At 38.2% G+C, this 24046-nt stretch overlaps 1 protein-coding gene and 1 long non-coding RNA gene across 2 annotated transcripts in view; one reads left to right on the forward strand and one right to left on the reverse strand.

Annotated features, from left to right (window-relative positions):
* Window positions 1–1955: 1955 nt before the first annotated feature.
* LOC121894474 lies at window positions 1956–8487 on the forward strand. Its single transcript, XR_006095543.1, has 3 exons — window positions 1956–2040; window positions 2167–2304; window positions 8402–8487. It is a non-coding gene; the product is annotated as an uncharacterized LOC121894474 (long non-coding RNA).
* fbln2 (fibulin 2) overlaps window positions 7604–24046 on the reverse strand; it is a 79903-nt gene continuing 63460 nt past the window's right edge. The window contains exons 11-17 of the mRNA XM_042407088.1: window positions 21965–22108; window positions 20581–20709; window positions 18706–18831; window positions 17168–17284; window positions 13953–14081; window positions 11905–12028; window positions 7604–8754 (exon numbers count right to left, since the gene is read on the reverse strand). Of these exons, the coding sequence (XP_042263022.1) occupies window positions 8394–8754; window positions 11905–12028; window positions 13953–14081; window positions 17168–17284; window positions 18706–18831; window positions 20581–20709; window positions 21965–22108 (1130 nt within the window). The 3' untranslated portion in view covers window positions 7604–8393. The remainder of the gene's footprint in view (window positions 8755–11904; window positions 12029–13952; window positions 14082–17167; window positions 17285–18705; window positions 18832–20580; window positions 20710–21964; window positions 22109–24046) is intronic.

Consider the following 24046-nt stretch of genomic DNA (forward strand, 5'->3'; position numbering starts at 1 on the left):
TCACATGAAATAGCATTTCATCATGATTGCAGTTATGACAAAGAAGAATTAATCAAAATGAGACTCTGCTTGTCACATCAAGGAGCATTCCAAAACCCATTAAAACTGGGAAATCTCGATGACTAATCGTGAGTGTGCCGACAATTACAAGGTACGCCATGTGGTAAATAAAATGAAGATCTTACGCAAACTGAAGCTTTTCGATTCCTCAGTGGGTTTTGTTAGGTATACACAGGCCTCACAGACTGGTACCCCAACAGGACCTGGCGTTGCCGTCACAAAGGGAGTCTCTGCCTCTGCTTTGGAAGAAACACATCACATTTATCCATGGAAAAGCTGACTCATGATTTCATGGAAGTCTGCATGATAACATCCACTAATAGCTTGGATTGACACATTATTACCCTGGGAAGGTGATTGAACACACCAGTCAGTTGGAATCAGTGGTGTGGTTCTGTATTGAGGAAGCCCCCTGTGAGAAGAATGGGAATGTGTTTGTGCTCACATGTGCTGGAATGGAAAATGTAGGCATGTATTTGATGTGCTGAAGCTCAGACAGGTTACGCAAGTGTATTGTGCAAATGTACATTCTTTCAACAACGTACTAGTGCAGTAGGATTGGTGCAGTCTGCTGCCCTCTACTGTCAAACTGCTGCTCACTGACTGGGGTCACCACAAAGTTTAAGAACGTGACTGAGCTCTTTCTATTGGTTTCATTATGCAATATTTCCATGACATCAGACATGAAAATATAATTTTTGTCATTCCAAGGTTGAGATTTCAGCTACAGAAAATCTAATATGATCGGTTAAATGTCTGATGTTGTAGATTCTGCTCAGGTTACAATATGCTGATATTTACTTATGAGCCTCATTAACCAGATTTTGGCTGAATATTTGACACTGACAAAAACTATTTGAGTCTTGCATTTTATTATAACAACAAAAGCAACAGAATTCAGTTGTCAAAAAAGAAATCATCAATGTACAAATATACATTTTAAAAATGAAATGATGGATGACAGTAAAACAGACTTTTATAGAATTTGCCAAACATGTAAACTGCAAACAGCAGTATCACTTTTTAAGATGAAAAGTAATGTGAGGGAGGTAAGTTTGGGAAATATGGATTACAAGTGTGTAAAATTAGACATATTTTTGTAAAGATTTATTTTGTAGATTATCTTATTTTAGCATTTTTATTGGGATCATTTCTATAATTTAATGAATGGTAACTATATTTGTTTTATATTCTAAAATATGTTTATTTTTGTGTAGATTGGAAACTTCATAACACTAGGCACCTTTCCTGAAGTGTTACTGTTTAGTAACTGTTTAGGTTGCAAGTGATGTATCACGTTTATTATCTGTGTTTTGTTGTCCTCTGGTTGCAGTGAACATGAAAGTTAACAAGTTCTGCTTAAGAAAGTAGAATGTAACTTTATTGTCCACCAGGGTGCAAATTGTCTTCAGCTCACCGAAGCATGAAGACGCACTACACATGATTCTTACAAGAAAGAGACAGCACAGCAGTCAGTATAACAAACACAGAGACAAGGTCACATTACACATTAAAAACAGTTCATGTCATGTCTGTGGCTTAATTCTCATCTGTCACTTTTCAGAGGTAAGAATGCAGCTGGTACTTGGGATGAAGGACTTCTTGAATACTTTTTAGTATTTAGTTTAGTATCTAAATTTTTAGTTGCCAGAGACATACTGGTGGCAGCAGGTTTGTGGACTGTTTATTTTTGCAGTGTTTATGTGGATTAATGAAATATTTGCTTCTCTCCAGCATGTACAGCATGTAACCTGATCAAACTGTTCAAGTTCTTGACAAGTTTTTTTTTTTTTTGAGCTTACAACCAAATCTCTTCTTCTTCTTCTTCTTCTTCTTCTTCTTCTTCTTCTTCTTCTTCTTCTTCTTCTTCTTCTTCTTCTTCAGCAGATGGAGTTAACTCAGTAGTCATGGAGTTGGACTTGTGGTCGATGACCTTTGACCATTTCCCAGTCCATGATGTGACTGGTTTTGGCCAGCCATGTAAGGGAGTCCCACTGGGATGCTTTAAAGGATAAGTTCACATTTTTTCCAACTGTATCTTAAAAAAATACTGACATGCACATTAAAAAAGTTATTGGTTGCTGTAATTGTTTCTCCTGTCCACAGTGGCCGTCACCTGGCAACAACGATTTTCTGTGTTTTGATTCGGCGACTACCTCTGATCCTAACAGCCTGTAGGCTTCACCACAGGCTCAAACTCATCATGCTGCTAAGAGTGGGGTGTGACTAAAAAAGGAGGAAATGGTGAGTAATGGATAATGAGTTTTGCTAACTAGTATCAAAAACATTGTTTATCGTCCCAGATCAGATAATCAGACTTTAAGCTTATGTGGCTCTAATATGTTTCTCGTCATTGATCTGTGTGTTCTTTGCTGGTGAAGAGGTGAACACTTAAGGAAACTCACACACCAGTAAAATCAGCTCCTGTATCGTTTCTGTGGTTGCCATGGTCACATGGTGAAGTGTGGCGACAAGATGAAAAAGTTTAACCATCATGAACTTTGACAGCAGCAATAAAGAGCTATTTCAATATAAGTATACTTTGTTTTCTGCAAAAATAAATCCTTAATTTCAGTTAAACCTAGTAAGAGGCTTCAGCAGTGGTTAAATCAAGTATCATATTAGCACCAAATTCCCACTTCTCTCCCTCTGTTGTGGCTCAAGAAGACAGCGTCCATGAAGGCAAAAGGAGAAATTTCATACCAAAAAGACGTTATTGCAATCGCAATATTGGAAAATAACCACTTGATGTATATATATCACAAACTGCTGAAGAGTCATGCTAGCTTCAGCTGAACGTTTACATGTTTAAGTTTCATTTGGTTGAGGACAGAAGATGGGTGTTTGTGCGTGTGCATGTTTTATGTACACTGATTTGTCAAGATAATAAGAAAAATATTGAGGTTGAGTTTGTTACATAACTAGGTGTTACTAAATAAGAGGTATGGCCTGTATGTTGCTATATAAGAAACAGTGCCTGATAGTGAAACAATGCCTATCATGATATGAGACATATTTAATCACTTTTTATACAATCTTGTTGAGTAGTGTGTGAATATCTAACTTCTACCTAGCTATCCATCTCTCTATCCATTTTTGGTTTGGGTGTACTCTAGCAGGTATTGGTTAGCATACAGTCTGATGCAGTGAAGCGTGGTGCTGGAGTTCATTTACTAAACTGCCCTCACAGCCTGCAGCTGTTTGAAGTAAAATCAGCCCAGCACAGAGCTTCTGCTCCCAACTACTTCACCATCCACCAGTAAAAGCTGAGCTCCACTTTCTTCACATCTCCATTTACAGTCAGATCAAAGCCAGCCGGCCTGAATGCTCAGCGTCAGGGTCACTGATCACTTTCTGTAACACATTGCTTTCATTTCATTGCCTAAGCTCTTCGCTTTTATCAGAGTTTTACTGATGTGGCTTTTTCAAGGGTGCGCTGTTCAACCCTGCTGCCACATTTCTACAAGGAGACTGTCTTCCACCCAGAATTTTATCCTTATGGGCTGTCATATCCTGTCTATCAACATTTATATTCCACATACTGTATACATTTATAACCAGTATGAAATACTACTGTAAAACCTTCCAATAACATCTGACTAATTAAACCAATCTTTCAGTAGCTGACAGCTCTGTACAGTGGGATCATCTGCCATACTCTTCAGTTTTATGGGATTCATATAAAAATAAAAGTTTTGCTGCAGGTATTACAGACTTTTTATTTGTATTATCAGCACAGAACCAAAAACAGAGAAAACACTAAGTGGCTAATATAGTTTAAGGCATTATCAGCAAACAAATACATCACTGTATTTGTTAGCTGTAACCCTGATTTACTGTAACCCTTATTTTTCTGTTCCAGGATTACTTCCAAACATGACATCAGCAGCAAATAAATGAGATACAGTTCTGCTGTTTTTGCTACCTCCATGAGACCAAGTCCAAGAAAACCCAATAAAACTTTGCCGTTTGTCATAATTCACGCAAATAAATATGATTTTTATTCTGTAATCAACCCAGAACAATATAATGCAAGACAGGAATTGAAATCCCTGACTCCTGAGCATCTATAGCTTCATAACTCCCTGAGTGACATGCAGTGACAGGTGACAGTGACAAGTCCAATATTCACTCTCCTTTAGCTCTGATTTTGCTCATTACCAACTCCTGAGGGAAATATCTGTCTCTTTAGCTGCTAAATGCTCCACTGTGTTCACTGTGAACCAAAACAGTAAGGTTACAGCTGAACAGCTAAACAATGAGCTGACACATTACACATTATCAATTCAAATATTGCTATTATACAAAATATTTATTATAGTTGCTTTAAGGATTGATGTCTTCTATAGAAACATATAGGTTTTAGAGTCACAGACAGTGTGAAGAAGCTGCTGCTGCTGAAGTTTTAGAAATGTATTATTAATAAATTACAAAAAACTTTGTTTTTTTCATTGGGTTTATTGACAATAGGAAAAACATGGATAGTACAAGCCTTATTCTTTTAAGGCTGGTGATAAAACTAATATCTGAATGAAGTTTAAGAAAAACATCCTATTTTGTAAGTTATGTAATTATACAATAACTTTATAAGCAGACTTCCAGTAACATTATTCTGCTAACGCCTGATAGCAGTTAAACCAATGATGACAGCAGGGTGCAAGCAGTGCAGTGAGACGTGATGAACTGTTGGCATTTAAGGCGTTAGCAGAACAATGTTACTGGAGGTCTTGTCACATATATCTTGTTGTCTTGGTAACCCTTTGAAGTCAAGACAGATAATCAGAGATCACACCCCTGCATGTGTGGGACGCCACCTCAATAGCCGGATGTGTTTGGGCTTCAGCAGAGAGGAAAGAGGCCACCCAGTGCAGACCAGTGTCACTGCTTCACTGGCTGGGCAGTTTCCTGAACAAACCCTGTATCATCACGTCATACAGAAGACTGTGAGCCAAATGGACCACTAATTCTTGTGACAAATATCCTGTTTCCAGATGCTTTTACATTTTCCTAAATTTCAATTGTTATAACTTCATCATATTCCATCACTACTCAACAGTATTTGATTACAGTCTGGTAGATTGTTCCTCACAGGAAGAGATGTGCTACAGGTCACATTGACCGACAGATGTATTGTATTTTGCTTATTTACAGCAATGAGTACTGAGCACCAAAGATGGAGGCAAAATCAAAACAGTGCAATATTACCCCTTTAGATATTTGACAGAAGATAAGACATATGGCTTGCAGTTGGTGTGTTTTTCAATTTTTAACCAAATCATAAGTCGATCCACTAAGCGTATCGGGGGTGAAAAAGAAAGTGAATGTGTGTGTGGGTTGCTGGATAAAAGCTCTGGCCTCTTGGAACTCTAACCATCTCAGGTATTTAAAATTGGCTTTCTGTTCCTTCACTGCATTTAAGCTACCATGAATAAAAAGCAACAGGTACAGTACATAAAAGCTGCACTAGCAAGCAGAAGCTTCACTGCAGATAGGTGTTTTATTTGTATGTTTTCATGAATTGTTTCCATAATCAATATTTCTGTATCATCAGTGGACCAAAAGACTGTGTGATGTGAAAGAGTTCACTTGTAATGACAAACCCAAAGAGAATTACTGAGAATTGTATCACCCTTTAGCTCGCTGTTTTGGGTTTACTACCCTTAAACTTGTTTCCAGCAGCAGCTGTTTTCAACATTTAACATTTGCCCAGCACCAAACAGCTGACAGACCAGGTAGGCAACTAGCTGGTGATCATAGTGGAGCATTTAGCAGCTAAATAGACATATTTTTGTCAAGAGTTGGTGGAGACCAAAGCAGAGGTAGAAAATAGAATGAATAGAGTGAATAATACATCATGTGGCCAGAAATATGACTCCCCATGTCTACTAAATGTGTAAACAGGCAACTTTATAAGGTGTTAATATGTCAGTTTTGTATTATTCTGTTGCGCCCAAGTGGCCAAAAAATCTGTTAATGCTGCTTTGTGAAAATACCACTGCAGGCCTTAGGAAAAAAAACAACAACAAAACAGATATTAGCTAAACACGTAAACACGTTGTTCACTGCAGATATGATGATTTTTGGGACATGTTAGACATTGCTCTCCATCACCATCATCAAAACACCAAATGTGGGAATATCTGTTCATACCTGAGTTCAGACATATGGATAATCTATGACAAGGACACTTAATGTTGGTTTTCAGCCATCTATAGTGTCATCCCAAAAATATGTGTGTTGATATTATCCTCCACAACCTTGTATCGGTCAGACAGTGGTGTTTATTTACATGGTGACCTGTGATAGATTCACCCACCCTACTTTCCAGTCGAGATCTGTTGAAATGTGCAGCGTATATTAATAGGCTGTGGTAGCAAAGCACACCCTTTCCAGGGTGTAACTCATACTAAATGTGTGTTATAGGAGTTAAGATAAAGCAGGAAAAACAGTAAAGATAAGGACTTCTCAGACTTGGTGTGAACCAGCTTATATTCAAAATAACATTTATATTAAAATGTTGCTGTACTAAGAAGAAAATAAATAAGTTTTCATTTACTTTAACACAGAGGTCTATCAGCTGGTGACACTTCTCACCAGTAGGTGGGGATGTTGGCTCACTGTTCACTCAGGATGGAAATAGTAACAACACAGAGACGTGTGCAGCATGCATTGATGTGGAAAAACTGACTCTGACACTGTGCTAGAATTTAATCTGTACTTTTATTGAGAAATTGATAATCATTTATTGATTTATTGGTTTACAGATATAAATGTTGTGTGGCGGCTGAAACTGTACATGCTGTGTGATGCCAGCAGACTGATTCATTCCTGTAGACTACACAGGAATTTGTCTAATGAGTACAAGATTGCGTGATTTTTACCCTGAGATAATTACAACACAGTAACATAGAAAGATATGTCCAATAATAAGGAAAGAATATGACACTTAATATGACACTTAATAATAACATGATCAACAATAACACTACATTAATATTCTCAGTGCTGTAAATGACCATACATGACTTGTTAATGTTTCCTAGTGTGTTTTGCACTGAATTTCAACAATTACATTTCATCAGATCACATCTTTTAAAAAAAATAATATACACCAAATGCGGATAAAATGTACTATTTGAAGCATCTGCTACTTTTTTTAAACCATGTTAAAGAAATTGGGTATTTATGTGGAGTCCCAAAACAGACAAAAGTGAATTAAAAAAAACTAAGTGAATACATCAACAAATAACATGTTGCTTAACTAATTAAAATATAGTTTAAAGGAAATATAAGATTTATGGGGTTTTTTTGTATTTAGCAAACACACACACACACACACACACACACACACACACACACACACACACACACACTGGACTCCAATCCATGATCTGTATGTACATGGACATGCCCATCTCATTGTCACATAAGGACGAGGAAAATAGTCAGTGTTGCATGGAACATAGGAAGGAACAAAAGGAACAAAAACCAAAACAAAAAAAACATAAATTAATAAATGGTGAAAGAAAAAGTGAAAACTAAGTAGTTTAAAAATAAAATGAGCTAGAGAAAAATATATTTAATAGAGCAAAATAAATGAAGTTTTAATTTATTTTATCCACTGATTGGTGGTTAAGGGAAAAAAGCATTTTCTTTTTTTACCAACTGTTTGGAGGTTAAAGGAAAAGGCTTTCTATTTCCTTTTACACTCCATTTTAATTATTTAACTAACAATTTTATTGTTTGATGTATTCAGTTCAGTTGAGTTTTGACTCGTCTGATAGGCTTTTAGTACATTTTGTCAGCTTCGGGGCTCCTTATGAGACAAGTGCCCTTAACTTCTAGTGCTGCAAAGGTTTCTTCCGACATTTTCATGAATAATTCTCATGAAAATTAACATTTACATAGGGGGAGGTCAAAGAACAAGAGTCTAAAAGAGAGTAAAGCAGAGCACAAACCACCAGCTCAGACTTGTGCAGTGACCCCTGCAGCACCTTGCCACTATCCATACAAACAAACTGCCTGAGTCAACCCTAACAACGGTGGTGCATAAAAGCTTAATTATGTTAGCAAGAGTCAAGCTGAAAAATACTTTGGTAAATACAAATACAAAGTTTGTCACAAAATATGATTGTCATTAAAGTCTGCAAAATGTCTGACAGCTTGATTGAATCACCAACCTGCCAAAGACTGAGACAGAAAAGCAAACAGCAAGTTCTTTGGCAACATTTTACAATTTTCTCGATTAATGCTTGATTGTTGGAGGGCAGTCTGCACATATGAAAGTTTAGCACCATATGAAATGTCCAGTCCTTCTCTGTTTCTCTCTGCTGTTACATAGTGCTGGATGTGATGAAGACATAGATCCTGGCGAGGAACGAGGTGAATGTCCCCTGCCTGAGCAGCTTCATCTCAACATCTATCAGGAAGTCTTTGGGCTCTCGGACTTGTCTCTTCAGGTAGACAGCGCCTGTGAAGCTGTTCAGCTTGCGGGTGCTGAAGTAGCCCTCCTCGTTGCCCTTAATGATGCTGATGACTATGTGGTCACCCGAGTAGGCGGGGGAAGGTCCTATTCGGAAGATCTGTGCAGGAATGATGATGTTGGTCTGGAAGCTGAGCTGGTAGTATGTGATGCGAACGGGGGAGTTCTGACAATCTAAGGAGTTGCTGGGACAGCTGATCCGCTCACAGCGTCTGAAACCCAGATTGACATAGACAGACAAGGAGAGGAAGAGGGTGGGTGAGTGAGAAAGTAATTGGATGCAAATGTTCTAAACTCTCCTGGAACAGAAAAACTTTTTGTGAATGCATTTTACTGTGAAAAACGTATTTTGCTGCCTACACACTCTAAACTGAGACAACAAGTATAATAGTAACTTGTAAAGGTTGCATGAGCACTTTAGGATGATGGTTATGCAGCGATTACTTTTCTCTACTGGCATTTCAGCAGCGAAGTGCCTTCTGGGCTTTGAAAAGTAACAGTGTCTTTTTTATTGATTCTGCAGCATGCAGATGTACAGAATTATCCAAACAATATAACTAAGGGAGTTCAATAAAATTTTTAAAAAAAGCATGTATCTATACAAAATACTTGGTAATCCCCAAACTTAATCATTCAACTCTGTGTCATTGGTAACATAGTTTCACTGTACCAAATGATGCATTTTTGAGTATCCTGCTTGTGTTATTGTCTTTAGCCCAGCCAATGAGAGTGCTACAACCCTACTGTCACAGCTACCGGCTGCATACAATCCTACTAATGACCTGTACTGTACTCTGTAGGTCGCTGCTAACCACATTTAATCTAACCATGTCCCAGTTCAGTTTCAGCCGGGGGCCTGTGTTGCATATCTCATCTCTCTCTTCCCTTGTTTCTTACATCTGTACTACTTTATCAGCTATCCAATAAAGGTGATCCCAATGAAATGGAAATGGTTAGAACTCGCACCATTAATATAGCAAGGTTAAGCTAACTAATATCGTTAACATTATTTACTGGTCCACACCAAATAATCAGATGTGACGCTGATGTTTCTCTGACATTGTTCATTTTTAATTGATATGTTTGTTCACCGCTGATGAAGAGGTGTAGAACTGATAGCAGTAAAATTAGTTCCTGCATGATTTTTCTCGGTGTGGTTTCTGTGATTGAAAGTTTTTAAGATTTTTTAAAAGATGGCAGCTGCAGATAGTCCTCGTCACTGCCCGCTTTGCATCGCTGCCCGATCTGCACCAAACATGTGCAAGTGGGTCCACCATCTTGGACAGCTAAGTACGGCAACACCACTTGGACAAACAACATTAGAGTTGAGTTTTGTCACTGCCTGATCTGTGTTGCGCATGCACGAGTATAAACAGCGTAATCTGTACAAGAGAGATGTAAACTTAAACATATATTTTGGATATTATTTATTTTTATCACAAAGTAATTTCCTGATTATTTGAGAGGTCTTAATAGCTTTTTTGTTCGTTGTTATCTTAGAAATAGAGACAAAGAGTTGTAGTTCAATACAGTACAGTACAATACAGTACAATGTAGTTCAATAGGTGTGATCTGAAGCACTATAGCCTTATGGATGGATAGGTGGGGGTGGATAGGCTGGGGAGATGTAATCTCTCAGAAGCTGATAATACTCGAAACTTTTCATTTTTGTTGATGTAGTAGTACAGTAGTTATTGAGCAGTGACAGAGGACTGTTAAAGTCAACTCTAATGTTGTTTGTCCAAATGGAGTTGCCGTACGTAGCTGTCAAAGATCAGGCAGAGATGCAAATCGGGCAGTTACAGTCCTCCATGTTCTCTCCTGGCATGGCTGACATCTTGTTCATACTGGAAAAATAGAGGCAGCAGCAGCGGCCCTCTCTGAAAGAACCTTGCCTGGTCACTCACTCAGTTTTAACATTTCCCTTGTCCATTAGCACAGCACAGGATGAAGCATTACAAATCTATATTTCTTCATATTAACATGGCTATATTATTATGAAAATTTTAAACATGGGGCTTTGGCAGACCTCAATTTACAGTAAGTTAAAGGGCCTTATTTTTTTCCAAATTATTTTCTGTAGTTTCCTTTTTTCTATGATCTCATTTGTTAGTTGAAAATTAAGTAAATAAATAGCTATTTTTGCTTTTCATACCTTGTATCATTGAGGCTTAATCTGTCAGCACAAATCACAAATCTAAATGATTGTATGGTAGCTGTACAGCACGACAGATGGACAGAATTAACAACTAGCTTGTGAACATAGTGCAGCATTTAGCTGGCAATAAGACAGATAATTATTTCAAGCACTGGTGGAGACCAAAACAGTGCTAAAAAGTGAGTAAATATTGGACTTACATGTGTCAAATGGACAAAGACATGAATCCAAATGGATGCTAATATGTATGCTAATGTTGATACATAAATAGGCAACTGTTTGCTAACCCTTTGCTACAACAAAGTTTTAAAGTGTTAATATGTCAGATGTTATGTTTTCAGCTTGTTCCACTGCCCCCAAGTGGCCAAAAAATCATACTATGCCAATAAAGAAAGCTGGCGTCCTCTGATGGACACTTGCAGTGTTTTTCCAGTCTCTATTCTGATGTTCTGTGACTGCTTATCTGCTTATCACACAGAAGAATTTACAGCCTGGAGTAAAGCTTGGTATAGTGCACCATAAAATCTGCACAGCTCATGCCAAAACAAAACTGTCTTGTACCGTGCTCCACTGAATCACAGGGTGGCACTGAAGGCAGACCAGGAGACATTTTAATCTTAGCCACTGCCAGGTCTACTCATGAATGAAAGATGTCTCCCCATGCCAAGCCAGGCCACGTCACACTCGGGTTAATAAGGTGTCTTTTGATAACACTGATAAGATATGCCTTGTGGGCTAACTGGTCTGTGTGCTGTTTCTGTCCACTGGAGCGCAGAGCAGGGAGAGCTGCAGAGACGGCCCTGGGAAGCACTGGCTGATCAAAGTCATCTGACTTCATCGTGCCGCTCAATGGGAGTCATGTTCAGTTACTAGCCAGCCTCAGTATCTGCCATAGGTTCACAGCTAATAAGGACCTTCTGCGCAGCACACTGCACTGCAAGGACATGGATGTATGGTATTTCTCATTAGAGGAGGACGGGCAGACAGGATCTACAGTGGAGGAAAATCTATCGAAAAAACCCATGGACACAGGTCAGTGCTGAAAGGGTCAGTACATCAGGATATAACTGCCCGGGGTGTAGCAAAATGACCTTAACACATACAGTGAGCAGAGACTGTTCACCAGTAAATATCCCAAAATAAGGAATACCCAGATGCAACCAAGGGGAAAGTTGCTGTTTTGAGAAAAAAAACCTTGACTCACGTGTCTGACACCTTCTTGTAGTTGTGAGGGCAGTCAAAGGAGAGACATTTAAAGCCTCCTTGCAGGTTATAGCAGTTCTGTCCATATGAGCAGTTGTGTGTGCCGGTTGTGCACTCATCAATATCTGAAAAAAAGCATGAATAAAGCAATAACCACACTGACAGTATCTGAAAGTTTGATTTTGAACAGAGCAAAAAACATGTTTTGGCATCATATTTTTGTCTTGACACTGGAAATGGTTTCCTTTTTTGGGTTGAAATTCCATCATATAATTACATAACTCATTCAACTTGACAAAACATTTCCACCTTAAGTTCAACTTTTACTATTTACTATAATATTACTATGCTTTTGTCAGAGTTTTCAAGCATATAACATGGTGTTCATCAACAGATGGAGTTTGCTCATTTGTCATGGAGACAGTGTTATGATTTCATCAATGGCACTTTTAAGACTTCTTGTCAATGTTAAGTTAGAGTTAGGTTAAAGGTATAGTTCAGCATTTTGGTTAATACACTTACTTGCTTTCTTGCTGAGACTTAGATGAGAAGATTGATACCAGTCTCTCCAGTCTAATATCTGTCCATTAAATATGAAGCTACAGCTAGCAGGTGATTAGCATAGCTTAGCATAAAGATTGGAAGCAGGGGGAAACAGCTAGCCTGGCTCTGTCCAAAGTTCTTGCTATTCTTACTAATGAACATTTTGTATCTTGTTTGTTTAATTTGTACACAAACTGAAATGTATGACATTTCTTGGAGACCAGTGGCTGGGTGCAGTGACTTCCTGGAGTCTTACCTGGCAACCAACAGAGACCAATATAATAATTCTTTATATGTATAGCACTCCTTTTAACAAAGTTACATGACAAGACTCTAGTTATAGTACATAACTCCATGTGAAACCACAAATTGTTTCTGTTTGTACAAATTAAACAAACAAGTTACAGAATGTTCATTAGCGCACTGTTACCCCCTGCTTCCATGTTAAGCTAAGCTAATCACCTCCTGACTGTAGCCTCATAGACAATTTAACAGACTGACATGACAGTGGTATTGATTTTGCCATCTAAATGAGCATATTTACCAAAAGGTCAAACTTTTCCTTTAATGCTTAAAAGTAAATTGGTATGTATGAAATTATAACTACAGAGCTTGCATATCAACAGATCTATTTCCATGACAACTGAGCAAACTCTGTCCACTAATGAAGAGTGGACCTTGAGCTGAGATTGCAGTGAAACTGTATCAAACGTGTTTCTGAAGATGAATGAGTTATGTACAAATTGGAAAGAGCACACTCATTAAAACTTTAGTCCTTCATATTTCTAGTGGTACTTTATAATCCTCACAGCCTCAGTCTGTGTAGTAAAAGCTGTAAATGTTATGTGACAACATGCCAAATGCAGATTTTGGGGAAGTGTGGTGCTTGTGTGCTCATTAGTTTTCTTTATTCTTTTAAACAGGCTTTAATCTTGTTTTTTAATTATTTTTACACACAGGAAACATAAAAGAGGCTAAAGACTGTCAGAGTCACTCTGGCATGCACAATAAGTGCAGCCACTTCCTGCATTTTTAACAAAGTTCCTTTTCGGTATTTTTTTAATTCTCTTTACAATAAGTTTGGAAGTTTCTACTAAAGACAAAATATTAGATGAATAAGTAATGGCATATTGCAGAGTAATTGATATCATAAATGAATGCACAAATGAATTCATCTGCGCATAAAACACATCAACGCAGTTTATACTTCATTTATAATTTGACTAGGACCAATTACAGTAGATTTTAATGCTGGATGTAAACAATGTGTCACATATGTCTGTCTGTAGTTTCCAATTTGTGGAAAAATACATTAAATGAAGGAAACCAAAACCTCTTAAACAGCTTTTTTCTCTTAACATAATTTCAGTGACCTCTGAAAGTTCTCAAATGTAACACAAAAAGAACAGTGTGTTTCAGAGATGGAAAAAAAAATCAGATCTATTTTCAGTACATTTAATGGACGTGTCTATGGGACATGTTCATGTATGTTCATTGAGGCCTCACCTCTGCAGGTGCGTCCGTTGGCGGACATGACATATCCATGAGAGGGACAGGCACACTGGTAGCTGCCAGCAACATTCACACACTGGAAGGTACAAAGATTCCCGATGCTCTGGGAGCACTCGTCAATATCTGTTAAAAAAAGACACACACACACTCATCAGTCAGATTAGAGCGCTGTGAGGAAGCCACAGGCAGGTTCATATGAAGCAGTAGGACTTTTCCTCTTTATCTTTGTGTGTGTCTGCGTGTGTTCTCTACACCCATGTGACCGTTTTCCCATCTGAGCAATTAACAACAGGAGCTATCTTAAGGTCACCCAAAACAAAATAAAATCTGTTACTGAAGACAACTGTCATGCTGCTATCAGTTTGGTCTCAGCATTCAACCAAACATTGTATCATTATTCAGATCAGTGGAGTCTTAATATTAAGCTTTTGATTTGATTTAAGGGTTATTCCTTAAACCTGCAGTGCAGAACTTTTACATATAAATGAATGTCTGTTACATTCAAGCCCTTGCCAAATGAGTTTACACATGATTAAGCCTATCACCGCCAGATAAATCTCTGTATTTCACAGTATACAGAGTTTTTAAATCTCATGTCAGGAGGGACATTCCCGGACTGGCCCTTTGAATGTGCACCCATAGACGTCCGCTGGCTAAACTGGCTAACTTCCAGTTAGCCCTCCGCTACCTTGAATGGGGATAAAATAATTAAATCATGTGGCTCTTCTAGACTTTCTAAATGTTATCTGACCGAATGGATCAAATTCTGATAGTGAAAGGAACCATTCTGCAGGGGTTGTGTGACGCTCAAAACAATTTATCCACCGTTGTGCAGTTGCAACAGTAGTGACAGAGTAGATTTCAGCATTACGTAAGAACGTGTTGATAGTGTTTTTGTAATTACTTTCACTGCCAGAAGGGGGAGACAAAAGTCCCGCACTCCAGCTTTAAAGCAAGTGTTTCTAAAGTCCCGTTTCAACCAAAAGTTCCAGGGACTCCTCTGGAACCAGAGGAACTAATGTCAGGCACTGAACTTGAAACTTTAAGTCCTTGTTGTGCAGTCCTGTTTGCATTTCCACCCTATCTGCAGAACCAAGTAAATCATGCAAATTAAACCCATGAGGAAAAAAACAACAACACAGATTTGTCCTGTTGTTTGTATTTACTACTGCATGATTTAGATGCAATGAATGAATGATAAAGAAATGCAGAGAGCATCTCTCAAAAAATAACGTTTTATTTCTCTCATTCATTGCTTTGCTATCCATACCACTGCTCTCTCTCTTCATTCCCTCCCTTGCTTGCTAAACCACCACCTCGCTCTCGCTCTCTTTTTCTCTTGTTCTTTTTTAGAATGAGTAGGGAAGCCGACAACAAAGCCTAACTTTACTTTTAACATTAACAACAAACAAAGAGAAATGCCCTCCCCTTGTCCTAAATCTATACTAGAGCACTTTCTTGTTTTATGAATGAAGCAGTACACAAGTTTAAGCAACTGTGCTGTGTGTGTTTGACCAATCAGTGATAGTCATCCCTGCAAACCCCACCCCCAAGGTTCCTGTGCTTTTGGGGGGTAAAATAATCTCCCTGGAACTTCATTTAGACCCTGGATACTTTGGTGGAAACGCAGGTGGAGGAACTGAGTTTCTCAAAAGGTTTTTTAGTCCCTGGGGAAGGTTCCTGCAGTTGAAACGCAGCTTAAGACATTGTTTTGAATTTTAATTAAAAGTGTTATAACTCCTTCAACCAATCACTCCTAAGAAGAACCTGTCTACTGTGTTACCCAAATTCAGTTTCCCTTTCTGCTCCTATAGAGCTTTGATGTTGAATACCATTCAATTTGTACTGCTGCAGAGACATGCAAAGAGTACTCCAAAGATGTAGCATTGAATTCTTTGTCAGACTCAGGAAGGACAGTTAAAAAGATAAAAATGGATACAACAGAACCTGACAATCCTCACATTCTTCTTTCCTTACAAGTAGCTGGTGTCTACATTACCCACAAAGCAACATGACTGCTGACAGTTAGGTCTTAAAATCAGATGTGTTACAATTTGCTAGTAGCACCTAATGTAGCCTGGAGCTGCTAACCTCCAGCAGTGCTGAGGAGCTACAGAGGTCTGGTAACCTCACTTTTTTCTAACTCCACACCCCCAGATGTTCACACCACAGACACAACCAACGCTGACTCAAGTGACATCACTTGAGCAATTTATCAGATTTAACACAGCTCCCTCTGGAGACACAAAAGACTTTATATACTACTTTTTTCACATATGTAATAGTACTCCCTATCACTGGGTAACACACTTCAATGTGTAAAATTAGTGGAGTTCCCCTTTAACTGCAGTCTCTTCGAGGGAAGTTGTTGTATGCTGAAGCCAGAGAGCGCTGCACAGCTGTTCTGCATCTTTACTGTAGTTAGCTCTAGTACACTGTGCGTGTGTGTATGTGCTTTTTGAAGAAGTTCCTCTTTTCTGAATATATGAATGCATACAGTTGCTGATGCAACCAGACTACAAGCCTATATGAACTAGTTTTCTGCAGTAAACCTTGTATCTTTAAATAAATAATAAACTGTGGATGCAGGACTGTCAATACCTTGCCTGCATTACCTTTGACTGTTACACTGGTACTGACATTCCACTCTCTTCTGGCACCACAGTATGCAAAATCTAGTCTTGATTTGTTTGTTTTTTTATATTGATTCTACTGCCAACTTTCATTCATCACTAACAGTTTTTTTCTTCTGTCTCAACAAAGGGAAAAAATACTGAGGAAAGACCACCAAAACAACTAGTGTTGAAGACTAATTTAAAGCTACTTTGTGCAGAATTTTTACATGATTAAATCTGAGGTGTATGGGCATGTGTTGTTTGCTACTACTACACATACGAGCTTTAAAGGTGCATTAATCGTTTTTTTTTCTTTTACCACGACAAAGCGACTTCATAAGTGAAAAGCACATATATACAACATATTATCACAGTATAATGTTGTTGTGACTTACATGCTAGCCCTCCATTGTGTATTTATACATCTAACAGACATGGGACAACTTAAATATTCATTTGTGTTTTTGTCCTAACTGGCTGATGTAACTCCAGTATTAGCTCTATTTTTAGCGCAGGTTTGATCCGTCAACTCTACCAGTCTCCTGTTCTCCATCCTTGGTAGAAAATCCTTATTGGAAGCAAATTTTCATTTACCTTCACAAGTGTGTCCATCCTCTTTCAAGTAGTAGCCTTGCCGACAGTAGCACTGATATGAGCCATAAATGTTGGCGCACTCCTGGCTACAAGGGTTTTTGTCACATTCATTCACATCTAAGAAAAGAGAAGCACACACATGATTAGAATTATTTCTGTTTTTCATGTATTTAATTGAATTAACTGCACCATTTAACCATTTAGGCAAAAATGAGCTCCACCCACAGAGGCTTAAAGGGTAAGTTAACCTCTTACCACACCCAACAGTGATGTCACATTGTACTGAGTACACTTCTACATCACTGCAGTGGGTGAGAAAACCACTGGATGTCAGCAAAAACAAGATTTTTCAGGGGGTGTTAAATTGCTTGATATCAAAGAGAAACATCAAAAGAAAAAAATCAAGGAAAAAGGCTTCAGATCACGGATGTATTAAGAAATGGATACAGTGTTGGACGGGGGGCAAAAAAGCCCCCCAAAAAATCAACTTCCAAGTCTAAAAAAACATGGATCTTCTGCATCTTTGTGGCCAATAGAGCAAGCGTACTAGTGAAAATAATTAAATCGTGTGGCTGTATCAAATTTATCAAATTGTGATAGTGAAATGAGTCATTTTGCGGGGGTTGTGACGCTAAAAAAGTGTATTCACCGTTTTACAGCCGCTCCTTTTCTCATGATTGTGTGCGAGAAAAATGCTTTTTGGGCCAGTGTACATCATGTGACGGACCCGGAAGTTGTAATTACACAGTTAGTCTGCTGTGCTAAATTGTCTTCAAAATTCAGCACTGTTCCTGGGGGCTTGCTTCAGAGTGTTTGAATGACTACAAGTGCACCACAGCAATGAGTGCTTAGAACCAAAGATGGAGAAAAAATTTGAAATGACACAGATTTTCCGCACATTACCACTTCAGTCATTTTAACGGTGCAATGATGGCTTCTGAAGCTATTTGTTATTAAACTGATTCCCCAAGAAAGACAAGCTTCAAGTGTCTGGAACAAATTAATCTGAAAAGCACTAATCAAAATCTAATGATATCACACAGACATGGTTTTATAATAAACCATGATAAATGCAAAGCTTCACCTTTGGATGAATGTGAATGGAAACCTTCACAACTTGATAAAGTTCCCTGAATAATGGCTGTGACAAGCTGAACGTAAAGTTAATCACGCTCTTGGTCAGCTTTGCTCTTTGAAGCATTACCACGTCTTCAACGCACTGATGACTGACAGCACCTGAACCTGGAAACCATTATATAGGCACTGCTAGAAGCCGCCGCATCCCGAAGATGGAAACTAAATTAAATTTCAACAGAAAACAATTTTTGCTGATAACAAAGACTTACAAAGGACTCATAAACAGTTCCATCAATATATATATATATTCTCTGTCCGTGTGAAAGCCTGCACTGGGCTCTTGATGTCAGCACTCTCCCCAGAGGCTTATCTCTACGCCTTATGTTCTTCAAGGAAAATAAGATAGTCCATCTAAATAAGGTGGCATTTAAATGTTCAATGTGTTGTGTAGTATAGCTTACCTTCACAGTTCTTGCCATCAAATGCTAGGGAGAAGCCGGCTGTGCATGAGCAGTGGTAGGAGCCTGGGGTGTTTTCACAGGTCTGGGCGCACAGTCTGCCAGGATAGCGCCAGCACTCATTTACATCTGTCAGTGCAGGAGTAGGAGCTATTAGACGGAAGACAGATACCTCCGGGCCACTAAAGACTCTACACCACTACTCATTCAGACATATAAAAAAATTATATGTGGGGTGACTTTTTCACCTTCTTAGCTAATTTTTCAAATCCCAACGTACTTTTAACAGTATGCTGAACATTTCACAGTGGTTTTCATATTAAAACGTTACTGAAACAGGAACATTCAAACCTATATTATCCTATTGGATTTTGGAACAAAAACTTCAAAACTACTGCTCTTCCTCCTCCACACACTGTTTGGTCTGTTGCCTCCTCCTCCAACAGTAATAGGGGGAATGTGTGTTTACATCTGCTTTTTGACCCACCTGTTATCGATCCCTCCCTTAATTTGTCCTGCCAAACTGACTCTATGAAATACACTTTATGAAGGCAAGACACTCTCCGAACGTTATTTTCATGTTGTCTTTAATGAACAGGTCTGTGTTATTTTAAGTGAAACAGCTGTCGATTAAGTCGTGGTTATAATCTCTGCTGAATGAGGAGTGTCAGAACTTTAAAACATGGTGCCATACATTTAAATAGCCACATGTTTAGCTAAATACTATGGAAGATTTTAAATGCCTAAATAAAATAAAATCAAACCATGAAACAATGTGAAATACAATATACATAATTGCAATTATTTCACCTTTTGTCTTTCATAACTGAATGAGTTGCTTTTCACTGTGACATGGATTTTCCACGCCACTACAAATCTAATCACAATACAGAAAACAAAGTGAGGAGGATTGAATATTGTGTTATCCAGCAGAGAGCAGCAGAGAACAGCCAATACTAAATTCTAAGTACTGTCATTAGGTTTAATGAGGAGGTGAAGGGGAACTTCTTTTAGAGATGGAGATGCATCATCAATTGTGCCATGGTAGATTTTGTTTGTACAGCTTCCTGCAGCACAATTCATCTTATATCACAAAGGTAACTAAATGCACAGTCAATAGTAGTGTCCCTGTAGCCAGCTGGTTCCACAGGAAACTGTTTTAAGACAAAGCCAGTGTTTTAAGATTTACACATTCTGGAGTCTGTTTTGACAGTTTCAGTGTTTGGGCAAGAAAAATTCTGTTTTAGTATGGATGGAGGGCTGAAATGGAGAGAAAAAGATGTATTTACAAATCTTCCCAGCTTAGTGTGAATGTACTCTCAGTCTTTGACTCAACAGTGAGTGGTAAACTGAGATTTCTGATGTCAGAATCATCATCGTTTTGTATCACTGAGGAGTCAGACTGCAGTTTTCTCTATAAAATGTGACAATGCATTGCATTTCTTTTGTTCCACTGTAGGAACAAAATAAGGAAATAGTAAATAAAGGAGTGATTTCAGCCACAGCCCTGATCTCCACAACAACCTACTCACCTGTTCCACTAGATCCAGCCCAGTAACTTGAATTATGACAGTCTCTTCAGTTAGCATGAGATATAGGCTTCACAAGAATACCACTCTTGCTTTTTTTTTACTGGACTTTAGACTAACATTATTAAAATGTAACACTCATATCCAAAAGTATTTCAAATGTGCAAATAGAATCTGTTCTGTTGAGTTAAATCTGACACATTTACCAGACAACCTTTGTTTCTGTGGCTCTGAGCTTTAACTGAACCAGTGGGATAATGTCTGCCTCCAGAGCAGCTCTGGTTTCAAAAACTGTTTGGACGACTAAACCTCCAATCCGCTCATCATCACCTGACACAGCGATACATACCGGTGCAGACTTTGCGCAGGGCATCATACTGGTAGCCCGTCTGACAGTCACAGCGGTAGCTGCCAACGAGGTTGTGACAGATCTTGCCCGCTCCACAGCGGTGTGTCCCCATCTGACACTCATCAATGTCTGGACAGTTAGAGACAGATAAAGCACCTTAGCAATGACCCACTCTGCACCTGACTGGCTCTACCTTAAACCCCTGCTCACAACACTAAATACAGTATAAATCACACAGTTACAAACACATACTCTTCTCTTTATTATGCTCACTCTCTCCCTCTTTATGCAGAGCCACAAAATCACATTTGACCTCAAATATTACTCAGAATTGTAACACTACTGTCTAATGATGCTTACTTAACTGTATATATACTGTATACATATATATGTGTATGTATGTATGTATGTATGTATGTATGTATAGATAGATAGATAGATAGATAGATAGATAGATAGATAGATAGATAGATAGATAGATAGATGTGAATTGATTAGTTTGATTTGAGCCAATTTTCATATGATTTTAAATTGATATATTGTTAGCATCATTTATCAAGCAAAAAAGCCAAAATATTCTCCAGCTCTTTGCAGCTTTTTCTTGATTATATCTGTATCTCTTGAATACCTTTGAGTTTTGGACTGTCGGATAAAAAAAGACATTTGAAGATGTCACCTTGGGCTCTGGGAAATTAATTGATTAATATTGATTAATATACTATATAGTCTTTATATATGCTATATTCACATTGGCTGTTTCACCTAATCCAGGCATATTGCAGTATTGACGAGAATGCAAAAATATTGTATATGACAACATGAAATTTCAAAGATAGGAGATGACATGATGATGAGATCTTGCTTGCTCATTCAGACCAAGAAAACAGCCAATCACATCACTGCCTCTGCCCTGTTTGTTTTGAGTGGCATACATAGATTTTGTGTAGATATGAAATAAAGAGATCATTGGGAAAAATGGTGTGAAATTTAAGGAAAAAAGCACATTTTGAAAAAAATGACTGGTAACCTGAAATAGTATTTCACGATAAAATAAAATAAAAAAATAAATATAATAATAATTAATAAAATTGAAAATTATTGGATTCTTTAACAATTTCATGGTTAAGTTATATATTTTGTCTGTATTAATTATAAGGGTTATTTATTTCATATTATTAACTTTGTATGATTTTGGTCTACCAGTTGTGTAAAAACTCAATCTAACTAAGTACATTTATTCAAATATTATACTTATATATAGTATACACACATATACAGTATATATATATATATATATATATATATATATATATATATATATATATATATATATATATATATATATATATATATGTTGTATGTGTGTTTAAGAGGTAAACCTCACCGACACATTTGGATCCATCGGGGCTGGCGTGGTAGCCGTGGCTGCACATGATGGTCTTCTGCTGGCAGGTGTAGGAACCCACTGTGTTGATACAGTTAAAACCTGAGCTACATGGCTCACTCAGGCTGCTGCACTCATTTATGTCTGCAGAAACACAGAGAGAGAATCAAGCCTCAAGACAGCCGAACAAAATGATACTTCTACAGGAGAGTGATTGTTTCAGGTTTAATCTTGATTGACAGATCTGCCTACTGCATGCTTATTTCCTCACAGTAATATGAACACAACAATTATGGAGTTGTGTATTTACTTGTTGACTTGTTGGCAGTAATCATGCCTTCTGAGCATGTAATGGTTCCAGTACTTGGTGCACGGTGTAGTACACATGTGCATGTGGCTATGTGGATATGGGTGGTGGACAAAAAATAGAGACATGCAAAAGGATTTTGACTTTGAAGAAAATGAATGAGAATGACCGTCAAGTTGAACTGCAATTGGTGGTGTCTGTCAGCTTTGAAACCGCTTTAACAATCACTAAGTGAGCTAACAAAGCCCCATGAGGGAACTAACAAGGTCACTGAAACAGTGCTTGAATGGCAGGTGCACTACTTGTGGCAAGGCAGGTCAGTCTGGAAACATTTCCAAAACACAGAAAAAAACAGAAGATTTCCAAAAAAAGAAACAAAGCCAAAGGAAGCCTTCAGTCCTCTGTGATAGATCTATAATGTAAGTGCAGTCATCTGTTAGTTGTCATTAGGCTTGATGATTACTTTGCTCTGCATGGCTGTATATCAGCTGAGGAATATGAGACACTTTTATGGTATCAGGAGCACCCAGAGGTGCTAAAAAGGCTACCTGATGATATTCCCACATACCAAGATGATTATGTTTCCCTACACACTGTTTAACAACTTGTAAAGTAATTTAAAGAAAAACGGATGTTCTATGGCCTCCCAAACCGCCAGAGCTAAACACCACTGCACCTTCGGGGGAAGTAGAAGTTCCCTCCTCCTTCATCTCTCCAACAGCTGCAGGGTTTCATGATGCAGTTAGACACAAGGCTGGATCACCCATTGGGTGAAAAAAGAGCTCCAGGATTAATGTGTGTTAACAGTACAGAAGTGGGAATTATCTTGTTAAGATGGCACCTGTCAAGGGGCGGGAAAACAATTTGTGATTCAATAAATAGAAACTGGGGTCATTATATTTGGGCTGTAACTCCAGTGTACTGTTTGCCAAACCATCCACTCAGAAAAAAGCTTTTTTTCATTTCCATTAATTTGGAATCATCAAAGTGTCATTTACTGACCAACATCACTGGTTAAATGTCGTAAAAACAGAAGTTGGTATGTAATGGAGTAAGAGGGGAAGAAAAGAGTTGTGTCTCTGGCAGTGGAGAGCAGCCTCTGTTCTGCGGCATTTTTTTCAAAGCGCAAGGTTTTAGAAATTAAACAGACTATGGACTGAGTTCTTTTCTCAGTTGGATTCTGCAGTGTGTCGGTCAGCTGTTTTCATTTGTTAGTGCTGGAGTTTGGTGCTCCACTAACGTGGGTCAGCTGGGTGATCGGGTACCAAGTATTCACTAAATGCTTCATCTTGCTAATTATTAAGTTATGAAATCCAAAATGCACCCAAACGCTTGTCTTTTATGAAGATGAACTACAAGCTCACTCTAGCATAACCCTTGCAGTTGATTTCTTCCTTTTTAGTTCTATCATAACATCATTAATTAACGTTACACAATACATTTCTGGCCTTCGTGAACCTATTCTAAAGATAAGAATCACGATTCTCATGTGACCTGATTTTTTTTGCCAACCTGTTACAGTCTTTTTAGTGCCAAAGTTCCTCTTTTTGTTACTATACTTCAAGCTCAACAGGGAAACACAAAGAGGGAATTTGATGCTAAAAAGACTGGCATATATCCACTTGATATGACTAACTCAGACTGCTGAAGCCTCATATAAGCTTAACATCAACTTGGAAATGCATTTTTGCGCAAAATGTGGACACACTGTGGATTTTTGGCCTCCATCACTTACATTGAAAGCACATTTGAAGGGGATCTTTTAATAGCCAGTA

This window comes from Thunnus maccoyii, chromosome 3, assembly GCF_910596095.1.
Source record: "Thunnus maccoyii chromosome 3, fThuMac1.1, whole genome shotgun sequence".
In the NCBI taxonomy this organism is placed as follows: domain Eukaryota; kingdom Metazoa; phylum Chordata; class Actinopteri; order Scombriformes; family Scombridae; genus Thunnus; species Thunnus maccoyii.